A 14060-nucleotide genomic window follows, 5' to 3' on the forward strand; every position below is an offset into this window, starting at 1 on the left:
CACATTACATGATTAGTGCCAAATTGGTAGCATAGAAATCAGTGATGCCTGTGTGTGTTTGATCATAGTTTAGTAGAAAGAATGTGTGCTGTGGAGCCAGAGGTATGGGCCTCTAAGACCAGCCCAGAGGGCAGATTACCCAACCGAACAATCCTTAAGACCATCCAGAGCCTGTAGTGTCCCTTCGGCCTGACAGCCCCCCTGGGGAAAAGGCTCAGCCATTCTGATTAGAGTGAGGACTGATCTCAAACTGAGATATACTGTGGACTATGTTGTGTGACATGAAGTTTCTGGTAATACTGGGTGGTCACCAACCCACCCATAAGATCCTCTGTTGGCAGGTATGTGGTGTATACGCGAAATGGCCCCAAACAGGTCCTAATGCCCAGAGTCTGTGACTAGGTTGCATTACATGGCACAAGGGACTTTGCAGATGCAATTAGGGTCACTAATTTAAAATAGAGAGTTATCATTGTGGATTTTCCAGATGGGCCCAATCTAATCAAATGAGCCCTTAAAAGCAGAGAACTTTCTGTGGCTGAGGACAGGGGAGACAAGGCAAAGTGGGGATATCAGAGAGATTAGAAGCCTGAGCAAGACTTGGCCTGCCTTCACTGCCTTGGAGGAGAAAGGAAGCACAAGCCCGGGAATATAGGAAGCCTCTAGAAGCTGAGAATGACCCCAGTATCAGCCAGAAAAAGAAAAAAAAAAAAAAAACAAAAACCAAGGACCTCCATCCTACAGCAGAATGGAACTGAATTCTGCCAACAACCTAAAAGAGCCTGGAAGCTAATTCCCCACCCCCCAGCCTTTCGATAGGAAGCCAGACTGGCTGACACCCAGATTTTGGCCTTATGAGACCCTGAGCAGAGAACTCAGTCATGCCTTTCAGACTTCTGACCTACAGAATGGTATATACTAAATGGGGGTTATTTTAAGCCTCCAAATGTGTGGTTATTACAGCAGCAATAGAAAACTAATGCAATAAGATTTGAGAAACATAAAGAAGAAACAGAAGAGTCCTCAAATGCCACCTGGAACCTAATACTCTATCTGATATTTGTGCCACTCCCATTTTCTTAAAACCAAGACTCATCTGTCCTCTTATTTTACCTTCCCACCCATGCAGTGAAGAAGGCAGATGGAAAATTACCGTATCAGCTCTTCCAATGAGGAGCCCGAGGCCAGAGTGAGTTATGGTTTGCTTACAATGGTGGGTCTGGTCAGTGGGAAGATAGAGGCTAGAACTCCAAACTTGTGGCTCCCAGGCCAGGAACCTTCCAGAAGCCACCAAGAGGGAAAAGGCATTAAAGATCAGACTCACCTTTCTGTAGATGGCAAAGATGGTTCCAATGGAGGCCAGGCAGTCGATGTTAGAAGATCCATCCAGTGGGTCAAAGCAGACCACGTACTTCCCCTAAATGCACAGAGAGAAGAACCACCTGATTGGTGCCCTTCCAACCAATACACTCTGTGAAGTGGCAGTGCATGGTCGGTACCACTACATCAAAAGTGACCCAGAGCAAAGGGATATCCTTACCAAAAACTGCAATTACTTAAGGAGGGCAAAGTGTGTCAGCATCTATGAATCCTGAGCTCAGGGCCAACGTGCCCATAGACAGATGAGTCGATGCCCACATGGGGCGGCGGAAATCCCATCCACCTCCGTGCCTCCTCTGGCTCTGCCCTTCCCTCCAGGGTGGGCCCATGGGGGCCTCATAGCAGTGGAGGGTGTGAGAGGAAACCATGTCTGAAACTGGCACCTGGCCGGGAAGAGATAGAGGAGCTGAAGATAAACCTGCGCGAGCTCTACCCATATCCACAGTAAAGTCAGTAAAGTCAGTTATGGATTTATTCATGATTCTTTCTGAACCTCTATGCAGACAGGCTTTTCTCACTGGGGAGCAGTTTTGCCAAAAGACTTCAGAAAATCTCAGAACAATGTCCCAGGGCCTCTGGATCTGTCTTATTAAGAGAGCTGGCATGTATACATACGTCAGGAGAATAAAAATACTGTCCCAGGTTTTGCTGCATCCAACCCACCTGTCCTGTGTGAAGGCCAGAAGACAGATCTGGATCTTTCCAGCCCACCCACACCGCTGTCACAGTCTGCTCCAGCCAACATTCCACGGGAAGAAATCATCAGATACTTTTTACAGGCCTCCTATGTGCAAGGTTCTGGGAGAGCTTTAGTGATGGGGACCAGAGTTTCCTGGCTAATTAGGCTAATTAAATACTGGTAATATAACATCAAGTAAGATGGAAGTCATTTCTCCCACCACTAAAATTACTTTTCCCTGACTTTCTGGTGACTTAATGCCCTAGCTTAAGCTATTTTTTTTTCCCCTCTCTCACTGGGGGTGGAGATGGGCTAAAAAATGGGATAATCCATAAGTTTGGAAATTTCCCATTCTCCCTGTGGATAATTCAACTGAACCCATTCAATCATTCATGCATTCATTCAACAGATATCTTTTGAACATCTAGCATATGCTGGAAAATGTTCAAAGAACTGGTGTGGAAGTAGGCATAGAATATTCAAGAACCAGCACTAAGACCTGTATAGATCAGGCCAAATGGGGAAGAAAACAATAGATTAGATAGGAGAGATGATTGAGAGGCATGTAACAGTGGGAACTGAAAGTTGAAAATAATAGGTGTGATTTAGCTTAAATTGTGTGAGACAACAAGAGTAAAGTGCTTTGCACAGTCCCTGGTATAAGGTAGATGTTTCATACATTTGCTTTTACCTTTTTCATCCTCTCAGCTAATTATGAAGAAATGGTCTCCAACACCCAATATATAAAACAAGGCCCAGTCCCAGTATTTACTTTGTATCACAGCTGGACATGGGTTGAATTGTTGGCCACTAGCAAACCTCTGACATTAATGAACTGTTTTTGTGAAACCAGAGTAGCTACAGACCCTGCCTGGTCATGCCCTGCACTAACCAAGTTTGCCATTGTATTAAGGCAAGAGGGCACAATCTTTACAGTTTCTTTTCTATATTGGCTAACAGTTTGTCAGGAATGAAGAAATCTCTGATGAAACCAGAGCCCCTTGGAGAAGTGTGTGTTGGGGAGAGGGAGAATAGAAGTGGGGATGGGAAGAGTACAGGTCTGCTCTTCCCAGGAGCTCTAGTTTTTACTGGACTCGATGGTTTTGAAACCACAAAAAATGCAGCACTTGTTCCTGGCAAATGAAGACAAAACCCCACCCACTGAGGCATTTTCAGGAAATTACTCTTTACCCTGAATGAATCACCCCCCTGTTGTGGATTTTTTTTTTCCACTAGACAGCGTAAGACTTCTAAAAAAGTATGCAATCTCCCCCCCCCCCCCCCCCCCCAGAAAATAAAAGTTAAGGAATAGGAATATCCCAGGAACTAAAGAAAAGCAACCAGATTCTTCCCAACTCAGTAGTACCATCTACTGGTGGCTAGGGGAACTGCATCCCGTCCCCACACCCACCCTCTTCTCCTTGGGGGTGATAATCGCGTCTTTATTCTCCTCAGAGACCAGGACACAGGTGCCGTAGGAGGACTGGAGCATGTTGATCACCAGAGAATTGGATAACACGTCCAGTTTCTTCACCTCATCCCCGGTCACATTCACGCTTCCCGCAATTCCATACCTAAGAAGACGAAAGACTGAATGAAATTGTTAAGGGAATCCAAAACTCCATCAGAGAAGCCCAGATGGGGGTGGCGTGGGGGGGGGGGGGGCGCACCCGGGTGGCTCAGTTAGTTAAGCATGCCACTTCTGCTCAGGTCATGATCTCACCGTTTGTGCGTTCGAGCCCCACATCAGGCTCTTTGCTCTCAGCACAGAGCGTGCTTCATTCAGATCCTCTGTCCCCCCTCTCTCTGCCCCTCCCCTGCTTGCACTTTCTTTCTCTCTCCCTCTCTCTCTCTCTCTCTCTCAAAATAAATAAACTTTAAAAAAAAAAAGGCCCAGACACCATTATTATAAGCCACTTTTCCCTTCATTGCTGCCAAATCTCCAATTTATACAGACCAAGTGCAACGTGTCTCAAAGCTGTGATTCTCAACCTTGCTTCCTTTACACCGTGAGGATATTGTCATAGCCCCGTATTCTCCCAACAACGCTAACTGGAATTCAATCTTATAAAAATACAAACCTGCAATGGGCAGTGGGAGGTGAAGGGAAAGAGCCAATTCATAAAGTCAGACATGTTGCCATCATTACTAACCCCAAAACTAAAGGACCATGGCTTCCCAGCACAGGAATTTCAAGTATCACCCTCAAATAATGGCCTGGTGGACTGAATGAGAAATTTGCCCTGTGGTGGCTTTGCATTACTTAAGATGGAAATTTGGGGACAGACTTAACTAATTTAATTTTTTTCTTCGTTACCATTTCAAGCAACGTAAGAAAAATTCTATCTCGCTTTATGTTTTAGAATATCAGTATGCAAAGGTCTCCTAACTTCCACCGTCATGGGCAGGGTCCTTCTTTTTTTTTTTTTTTTTTTTTTTTTATTTTTTAATATATGAAATTTACTGTCAAATTGGTTTCCATACAACACCCAGTGCTCATCCCAAAAGGTGCCCTCCTCAATACCCATCACCCACCCTGCCCTCCCTCCCACCCTGCCCTCCCTCCCACCCCCCATCAACCCTCAGTTTGTTCTCAGTTTTTAACAGTCTCTTATGCTTTGGCTCTCTCCCACTCTAACCTCTTTTTTTTTTTTTTTTTTTTTTTCCTTCCCCTCCCCCATGGGTTTCTGTTATGTTTCTCAGGATCCACATAAGAGTGAAACCATATGGTATCTGTCTTTCTCTGTATGGCTTATTTCACTTAGCATCACACTCTCCAGTTCCATCCATGTTGCTACAAAAGGCCATATTTCATTTTTTCTCATTGCCACGTAGTATTCCATTGTGTATATAAACCACAATTTCTTTATCCATTCATCAGTTGATGGACATTTAGGCTCTTTCCATAATTTGGCTATTGTTGAGAGTGCCGCTATAAACATTGGGGTACAGGTGCCCCTATGGGTCCTTCTAAAATACCAACAAGATCACTCTGGTCTCACCCAGAATCCCCAAGTTCCCCATGGTGGACTTAAGGCCTCACCAAGCAAGCCCTGTTCCCATGCTGGCATTGCCTCTTGTCCCACTGACCTCACTCAGCCAGTCTCAGCCTCTGGAATCCACTAGGCACACACTTGTCTTACACCGACCCCTCGGTTGGCTGCCCCATCCCCGCACTCTTCCCGCCAAGAGTGGCATGGCTATACCCACTCAAGCCTTTTTCATCTCAACAGCCACAAAAGTCCTGTGGCCACTAGTACCCAGAAAGATGCTCCTCTCTTCTTCACCCTCACTTATGGTGTTCACTCCACAGGAATGCTGTCTGCCTACCATGAGCTTCTCCCTACTCTCCCTCCTGATCCATTCCAGAGGCTTCCTTGGCCCCAACACCACCAGGCACACCCCTGTCATCTTTCCACAGCAGTTTGTGATCTGTTCATGGGAATACCTTTCCTGGTAGATTATCTGCTCACTGAAGGCTAGAACAGTGGCTTATTATACTGGTTTCCACAGCACCCAAGGATGTGGTAAATGCTCAATATATGTTCACTGAATTATGAAGAAAGCATGGCAGGAAAATAATTTCTCTACATCCCCACACCTTTTTTTTTTTTTTTTTTTTTTATTTTTATTTTTATTTTTTTTATTTTTGGGACAGAGAGAGACAGAGCATGAACGGGGGAGGGGCAGAGAGAGAGGGAGACACAGAATCGGAAACAGGCTCCAGGCTCCGAGCCATCAGCCCAGAGCCTGACGCGGGGCTCGAACTCACGGACCGCGAGATCGTGACCTGGCTGAAGTCGGAGGCTTAACCGACTGCGCCACCCAGGCGCCCCCCCCACACCTTTTTTAAAGCCATGTATTTGCTGAAGGAATCCTCGGGTGGCTCTAACAGGTAGCCCGGTTGAGAACCACTGATGTACCCTAAGCAGGGGACAATTCTCTTCCCACCCTCTTCCTTGACTGACAACCTTCCTCCAGGTGCCCTTTACCCTTAACCCCCATTAGCACCCCTCCTTCCAGAAAGAATGGAAGCACATTCATAATGAGATCTGTCTGACACCTGCTCCAAGTTAGATCATGGATACAGCAGAGCTTTATAATCCACAGGACAATATCTTTTACTATTTTTTGAAAGCTTTACTGATAATTTTTGAATGGGATATTCTACCACTTTGGCAGAAACCCATGAAGATGCTTCCAGGAGAAGGATTTTAGCATTCCCTTCTTCCTACAGCAATGAACAGACAAAAGAGAAGAAAAAGCATGAACATTTTTTATCACGTTTGCATTCATTGAGCTTGTGCCTAAAATGTCTTCCCAAAAAGAGGAAGCAAAGAATGAGGGGCTTGAGGCTCCCTAGATGAGAAAAGGGGCAGGAGCATGTGAAAATCCTATTTTCAGGAGCAGAATTGTTCCAGGACAGAGAACGACCTTTTAGCAATATGAGAAGCAATTCCAGGGTCCTCTTAAAATAACCTCAGCATTTTGTTAGAAAGAAGGATTTTCCAGGCAATGGGCATCTCACACTGCCACTTTGGTGTTTCAGTGAGGGGTCAGGAGAAGGATGACATCTGAATTGGCAGAATGTGGGGCTTCTGCCAGCCTGAGGACCCCGGCCTCAGCCTCTGAGAAAATAGTGGATCCTGAAGTCTTGATTCCATGGGCTACACCTGCCACCTAGTGGACATTCAGCAGCATGGAACAGCCAGCGGGCAAATTTCCCCAGATCTAGGCTTGGACCCACTGTAATAATGAGCATTTACTGAGCATTTATTATGGATCTGGCGCTGTTGAAATTATCATCACATGGAGTCAATAAGCTTTACAACAATCCTATAAGTTAGGGGCTATTCCCATCCCCTCTGTTTTACAAATGGGGAACTGAGGTCCTAACAAGAGTAGACAGTCACATGGAAGGCAGCCAAGTTAAATGAACACATTATCCAGTTCCTGAGTCTACTTCATCTGGACACTCGACAACCACGAAGTTAGAGTTCTGAAGCCGCGTAGTACAACTGTACCACCGCATCCACTGCCTAGCTAAGCGTCCTGCACAGAAGATGAGCACATTAAGGCGGGTAAATAATACTGAAAAGCAGTGGAGATGCCCAGAAAATGGCTCTAAGCATAGCAGAGCCATATGCAGGGACAGGTGAAGTCACTACTTAGTGTCACTCAGCACAGCCCATCACCTGGTGGGATCAGGACAGAGGCAAATGGCTGTACCTCGCGTTCATAAAGACCGTTACAAGTAAAGGTTGGCCATTATTGGTCTATGAGGCAATACAGTTATAGCAATACACAGAGATCAGGGAGGGCCGATCATAATGCGTCTTTAAATTGGATGTCATTACTGGGTTACAAAACCTTATCCGTTATAAATAAATCCTATAGTTATCTTGTGAGAATTACATCTTGTGATATAACGCTATCAAATTTTTGGTTCAAAAGTACTAAATTGTTAAGAATTACTATTTTAAATTATTAGACTTTATTTCTTCATTTGGGGGAATAATAATAATGGGCCCCTTCACCTTTGGAGAGGACCTTTGCTACAAAAAAAAAAAAAAAATGGAAGTGCAAAGAAAGTCAGCTTCTTTTCAGCACAGACTTAAACTGGACTCTTGGCTGTGTGAACGTTAAGGAAAACCTCACTAAAATTGAGTCGGGAGGCCAGAAGGGGGAGCCCTCACACTGTAGCACTGGAGGTCATTGCAGGAAGTGTCAATTCCAGACTAACAGAAAAATCCTCCGGGGAAAGAATCATCAGTTAGGGGCTCCTAGAAGGAAGGATGTACATTGCCTCTCCTGCAAGAAATTGACTTGCCAACTCAGCCAATAAGAAACCATTATGGCCCTGAACTCTTGCTTTTCACCAATGGACTTTGGTTCAAAACAGCTCCTGCCAATGTCCTCCTTCATAAAATAAACTTCTTCTCCTTTGTTAAACCAGCCTATGGTTTTTGGCATAGTTCACTTGTCCCATATTGTAATTCTCTTACTATTCCCAAATAAACTCATTTTTGGGGGGTAAAATAACTGACTTATTGGGGTATCTGGGTGGCTCAGTCCGTTAAGCTCAGGTCATGATTTCAGGGTCATAAGATTGGAACCCACATTGGGTTCTGCACTGGGCTTGGAGCCTGCTTAAGATTCACTCTCTGCCTCTCCCTCTGCCCCTCCTCCTGCGCTTGCTCTCTCTCTCTCTCTCTCTCAGTAAAATAAAATAAAATAACTGGCTTATTTTTTAAGGTCAGCAGCTGTGACATTCAGCAGCCATAGTATGAACTTGGCCTTCTTCTGTGCTTGGATAAAGTACTGAAGAGAACAAAGTGGAAGAATGCTCTTCATTTCCTCCTCCTGGACCCAGAACCTCCCAGCTTCCTGCACACCAAGTAGAGAAAAAGATAATGAGTCTCAGAGAAGAAATAAAAAATTGTTTTGAAAGCAAAAGACTCCTTCCCTCAGTAAGGACAGAGACGCAGGGCAGGAAGTCATTTTGTAAATGATTGCTAGCTCCTAACACAATGGCAAAGTTCATGGCAATAAAATGCTACTACCTGTAAAAATCATAAAGCAAAATCTCAAGTCCTATTTGCTGTTTCTTTGTGCCATAAGAAACAAGCTGGGATAATACAGTCTATGTTTTTAATGCAACCAGCCACTGAGCTTCTCATCGTTATAATACATGGCAACTGGAAAAATTATATATTTTTTTCTTCATACCATGTCTCCAAGTATTTCGTTCCTTTCTGGAAACAAGTCAACGGCCCCTTTATCAACAGACAGAAACTTTAAAAGCGTCTTCCCTCCAGAGCACAGAGGCAAATAGCTTTTAACATGGTCGCCTGCCCAAGTGACCTGCACCTGTGGCTTTGCCCACGCCCCACCTGGGCCCGAATCCCTATACATCAGGGGCAGGTCTGTGCACCCACACCTACTCCCCCAGGACTCACAGGTGGGCCAGCCCGGCCTTGCGCACAGCCGAGGATATGGCTTTGATGGCTGTCAGCATGGAGTTCAGCAGCTGTGTGAGCTCCCCGGTCCCTTTGGCCTGACGCCCCTTTTCCATAACGTAGCGAGTCAGGGTGAGCATGTCCGTTTCAAAGGGGCTGCTGTCTGACATGGTGGCGGATAAGTGTTCAAAATCTTCTTCTCCTGGAAAGCCTTGTTTATCTCTGAAATCTGTGGCTCTTTGGTATCAGAGCTGGTTTGCGCTAGCCCTGCCAGGACCTTTAACGAAAAAGTGCCCCAACCCACGTGATTAAGATAACTGGGCAAGCCCTCAAGGAAATCTCTCTGGCAAGGTTGATGTTGAAGGCTGCCAATGCACCATAAGCAAGCTGTAAATAGAATCAGGCAGCCCAGAAACACACCTACTTTCTTTTGATGAACCTTTTTATTTAAAGATCCTAAGAAGGAGCCATTTAGAAACTGGTGGAAGATGAGAAATCCAGCCACTAAAAAATGATCCCTAGAACCCTCTCATTCAAGGACTCAGAAGGATTCTTTGCATATATCTACTGTAGAATCCAGTTCCCCAATCACTCTAAGAGGCAGACTGGCAGATCTTACCTAGGGTATAGGTCACACAATAAAATATGGCAATCCTGGGACCTCTCAGCCAGGGGTCTTTTATGTACTTTTGCAAAGGATGCTTTTTATTTCCAAAAAGACATATGCCTGAGTGGATATCCTTAAAAGCCACCCAAATCTAGAAGAAAAAAATTACATTCCTAGCACAGTGCCTAGCATCAGGTTATTTTTATCAATTCCTTTAGATTTGCACATCTAATTCAAAAATACTACTTTCTTGGGATGCCTGGGTAGCTGAATAGGTTAAATGTCCGACTTTAGCTCAGGTCATGATCTCGCAGTTTATGAGTTCAAGCCCTGCTTCGGACTCTGTGCTGACAGCTCAGAGCCTAGAGCCTGCTTTGGATTCTGTGTCTCCCTCTCTCTCTGCCCTTCCCCCACTAGTGTTCTCTCTCTCTCTCTCTCTCTCTCTCTCTCAAAAATAAACATAAAAAATTTTTAGATACTACTTTCTTACTGAAAAGGAAACACTACAGAAGTATATAAAAGAAAAAGTGAGAGTCCTCACCACCAGCCCATCTCCCAGCCTACTCTCTAGAAATAACTGAGCTGGTGGGGGTCTGTACTGGTATTAGGCACTGGCAGGGGCCTGGGTGGCATAGACCAAGACCTTTCTCTAGGGGCACATAGACCTGGCACTGAGTCCCAACCTAATTATCTGCTAGTTGTCCTGGGAAAGTTCCTGAAGCCTCAGTTTCCTCTCCTATAAATGGGAATAGAAGTAAAACATCTATGTTATAGAGTGGTTTTCAGGATTAAAAGTGATAAGATGTGCCTGGCACAGAGCAGGTTCCCAGTACTTGGTAGTTATTACTACCCTTCCAAATTTTTGATGCATATATAATTATTATGTATACATATATAACTCCACTTTATAAAATAGAGGAATATGCATGCTGCTTTGTAGAATACATACATTGGTCTGCAATATGATTTTTCTTTTGATGGTTATTTCAATCAGAATGTGTTCAGCTGCAAGTAAGAGAAACCTCAGATGATTTAAATATTGTAGGGGGTTATTTTTCTCATATTTTCTCATGCGTTCACGAGGAAGTGGCTGCTAGCATTTATTTAGCTCTTTAAAGACTCCATTTTAGGGGCCCCTCTGTCTCTTCTGTTACCCTGGGTCAGCTGGCTTCTGCCTCCAAGCTGAAACATCTTATGAGCACAAAATGGCAACTACCATTCTGCCCATCTAGCCCACACTGAAGGCCCAAAGAAGGGAGAAGGGCACTCTAATCACATCAGTTCCCTTTTATTAGAAAAGAAATATTTCCTCAGAACACCCCCCCCACACACACACACACACGCACCAGTGGATTTCCACTTCCATAGCTTCGGCCAGATTTGTTTCACATGGTGACCCCTCACTGCAAGAGTTGGGCACTGGTATTGGATCAACCAATCTAAGGTGGCTGCCATAGCCTACCATCTTGGAAATACACATCCATGTTGGTACATAGAGGTATGCTGCATTCTAGTGTGTGAACAATTAATTTACTTTGGAAATGTGCATCCTTGAGATAATGCTTCCACAAGCTTCCTTATCTTTGTGCATGCTCTTGTGTGAGGACTTCAGTCAGAACATTTTCATGTTGATATCACCAGGATCTAAACCAGAAAGCTCTCATTCTTTTCGGAAAGCTTCAGGGAACTGTAAGAACTATAGAAGGGAACTTTCTTTGATCCTGATGTGTCATGTTGCCATTAACAAATAACTAAGCTTTGTCTTTCAAGTGAGAGATCAACAATGATTCTTCTGACATAATTATAGGAAGACCAGTGGCTGCATGTTAGGAGTTCTGGGCCAGTAAGTGAATATAAGAGAAGAGGGTGTCCTGCTTGTAGGTTTCCAGGTTTCCTTTGAAGTACAACATTGTCTTCAAAGGATTTGAAGGTGAACATTGGATTTGAAGGATTTCAAATCCTTTGTACTTCAAAGGATTTGAAGTACAACATTGTCTTCAAAGGATTTGAGAGTGAAAAACAATGCCAGTTGCAGTGGGCCTTTACATCTTTCCTAAAGAAATGATTATGTATATTCACACAAACACCCATTCACAAATATTAATAGCAGCTCTATTTATGTAAGAGACTGCAACCTCAAATGCTCTTCAGTGAATGGATAAGCAAACTGGGGTAGATCCATAAAATGGACTACTATTCAGCAAGAAAAAAGAACAACCTTGCTACACGCAGCACTAGAACGAATCTCAAAGACATCGTGCTAAGTGAAAGAAGCCAGTCAAGGTGGCCGGGGTGGCTCAGTTGGTTGAGCATCCAACTCTCAACTTCAGCTCAGGTCATGATCCTAGGATCGTGGGATCGTGCTCTGCATCAGGCTCCATGCATAACATGGAGCCTGCTTAAGATTATCTCTCTTTCCCCTGCCCCTCCTCCTGGCTCGTGCTCTCTCTCTCTCTTTCTAAAATAAATGAAAAGAATTTTTAAAGAAAGAAGCCAGTCTCAAAGATTATATATGGTATGATTCCATTTATATTTTGAAAATACAAAATTATATACAAAGAGAACAATTCTGTGGCCATGTGGGGAGGGTCAGGACAAGGGAGGGTTTTTTGGCCTGATGGAACTTTTCTGTATCCTAATTATGGTGATGGAAATTTGAATCTATTTAAAACCCAAATAATTCTACATTTTTTTAAAATTCATTTTACTGTAAAACAAAATGCAAGGTGGATCATGGACAGTCTGCAAACTGTACTAGGCCATGACAAAGTTAGTAGAAAAATTGGCAGTATTTAGAAATTTCTATAGCAACTTCTCTGTGTTACATTTGCTCTGACTATATTAAAATGCAATTTAAATCTAGCAATAAAATGTCATTTAAATTTAAATGAAGTTACAACCTAACACTAAACAGTTGGGGCCTGCCTTTTGTAGGTAATCGTTTTTTATTTCATTTTTCCAGGTTTTCTTTTTGGACCATTTTAGCCATTTTTAAGCATACAGTGCAATGTCATTAAGTACATTCACAGTGTTGTGCGACCATCACCACCATCCATCTCCAGAACTTTTTCATCTCCCCCAGCTGAAACTCTGCTTAAACAATAACTCTCATTCTTGGCCTTTCCTGTAATTCTTTATATTACATTCTATAAAGTATCTGTTAACAAGAGATTGGAAGTGAAACCAACCAATCAGTGCTTCAGCACAACTCCCTGGAGAAGCTCTGGGCCCAGCACACTACAGATGCTAAGAGTAGGCAGAAGACTGGAGAATTTGGAGACCAGGAAGGAGAAGTATTGGCTAGTGTCATTTATAAGCGGTCAATTACTCATCTTAAAGGGAACTGGGGAGGGTCTGCTATTTTTGCCACTGTCTGGCTTAGGCTGGCAGCTGGGTACAGCAATCATACCCTTTTGCAGCTACATTTAAATGTTAGAAGTTCGAGTTACCCAATGGTCTAAAATTGCAACTGATGACCTTTCAGCAAATGCCAAAGTTCTTTCAGGGCACACGACAGGGTGGAAACATAGAACAGCCGTGGAGAAAGCCTGGAGAAAAGGAGAGAGCATCCAGCTTACATTTATTTCAGGGCCACTGATACACCGGGGACCTCAAAGCTCTCTATGGCCTTGCTCCACTTTGGGAAAGATGCTCACAGACCTGAGTCAAAGTGAGTAAGGGCAAGCAGACCTTCCTGATAGTTGAGACAATCTTGCTCTTACATCAGATCTGAAGACAAAAGCAGGGATCTAAAATGTGACTTAGGGTATCAACAGAGGGACCATTCTTTGTTAGCCAAACTCTTACTGAGATAGTTTACGTACACTCTCTCAGGCAATGTCAACATATGGGAGGTTTTTTTGTTTTTTTTTTTAGTTTTCACTCAGAAAAGATTTTATTCTAAGAATGATGCCATCAGGTAAAAATGAAAAACAATGCAGTTGTGGCACAATGTTTAAAAATATCTATACCTCTTCCCTCGTAGGACTGCAGTGTTTCCTATGTACCTGAGCATGGAACACGGAGCGCCCTTATAAGCTGCTCCACGTGGGGAATCTGATTCCTTGCAGGTCAACCTACTTTTCCTCATGTACTAATGAAATCGGCTTAAGCCTCAACTTTGTAGGATTAACAGAACACAAAGATGGAAAATCAAGAATCCAATTTCTACTTTCCTGTAATATGGTTATACCAAGTCCAGTCTTCACTGTATAAAAAATACATAGGAAAGTGCTGTATACATTCTTCACATGGAAAAAACAAAGTTAAAGCAGAGCTGACCTATGTCAGACCTGTATTTTAGTTCTGTGGTGACCACTGTGCCTCATGCTATGCATTTAAAAAAAAATTAAGACTTCGTTTTTTAGAGCAGATTAAGCTTACAGCAAAATTGAGAGGAGATACAGATTTCCCATTTCCTCCCACACCCACACAT

At 43.6% G+C, this 14060-nt stretch overlaps 1 protein-coding gene across 1 annotated transcript in view; it reads right to left on the reverse strand.

Annotated features, from left to right (window-relative positions):
• The window catches only part of FBP2 (fructose-bisphosphatase 2), a 37928-nt gene extending 28654 nt beyond the window's left edge, over nucleotides 1-9274 (reverse strand). Inside the window, exons 1-3 of the mRNA XM_042912757.1 lie at nucleotides 9019-9274; nucleotides 3471-3633; nucleotides 1325-1417 (exon numbers count right to left, since the gene is read on the reverse strand). Of these exons, the coding sequence (XP_042768691.1) occupies nucleotides 1325-1417; nucleotides 3471-3633; nucleotides 9019-9188 (426 nt within the window). The 5' untranslated portion in view covers nucleotides 9189-9274. The remainder of the gene's footprint in view (nucleotides 1-1324; nucleotides 1418-3470; nucleotides 3634-9018) is intronic.
• Nucleotides 9275-14060: the final 4786 nt, after the last annotated feature.

This window comes from Panthera leo, chromosome D4 (assembly GCF_018350215.1).
Source record: "Panthera leo isolate Ple1 chromosome D4, P.leo_Ple1_pat1.1, whole genome shotgun sequence".
Classification (NCBI taxonomy): Eukaryota; Metazoa; Chordata; class Mammalia; order Carnivora; family Felidae; genus Panthera; species Panthera leo.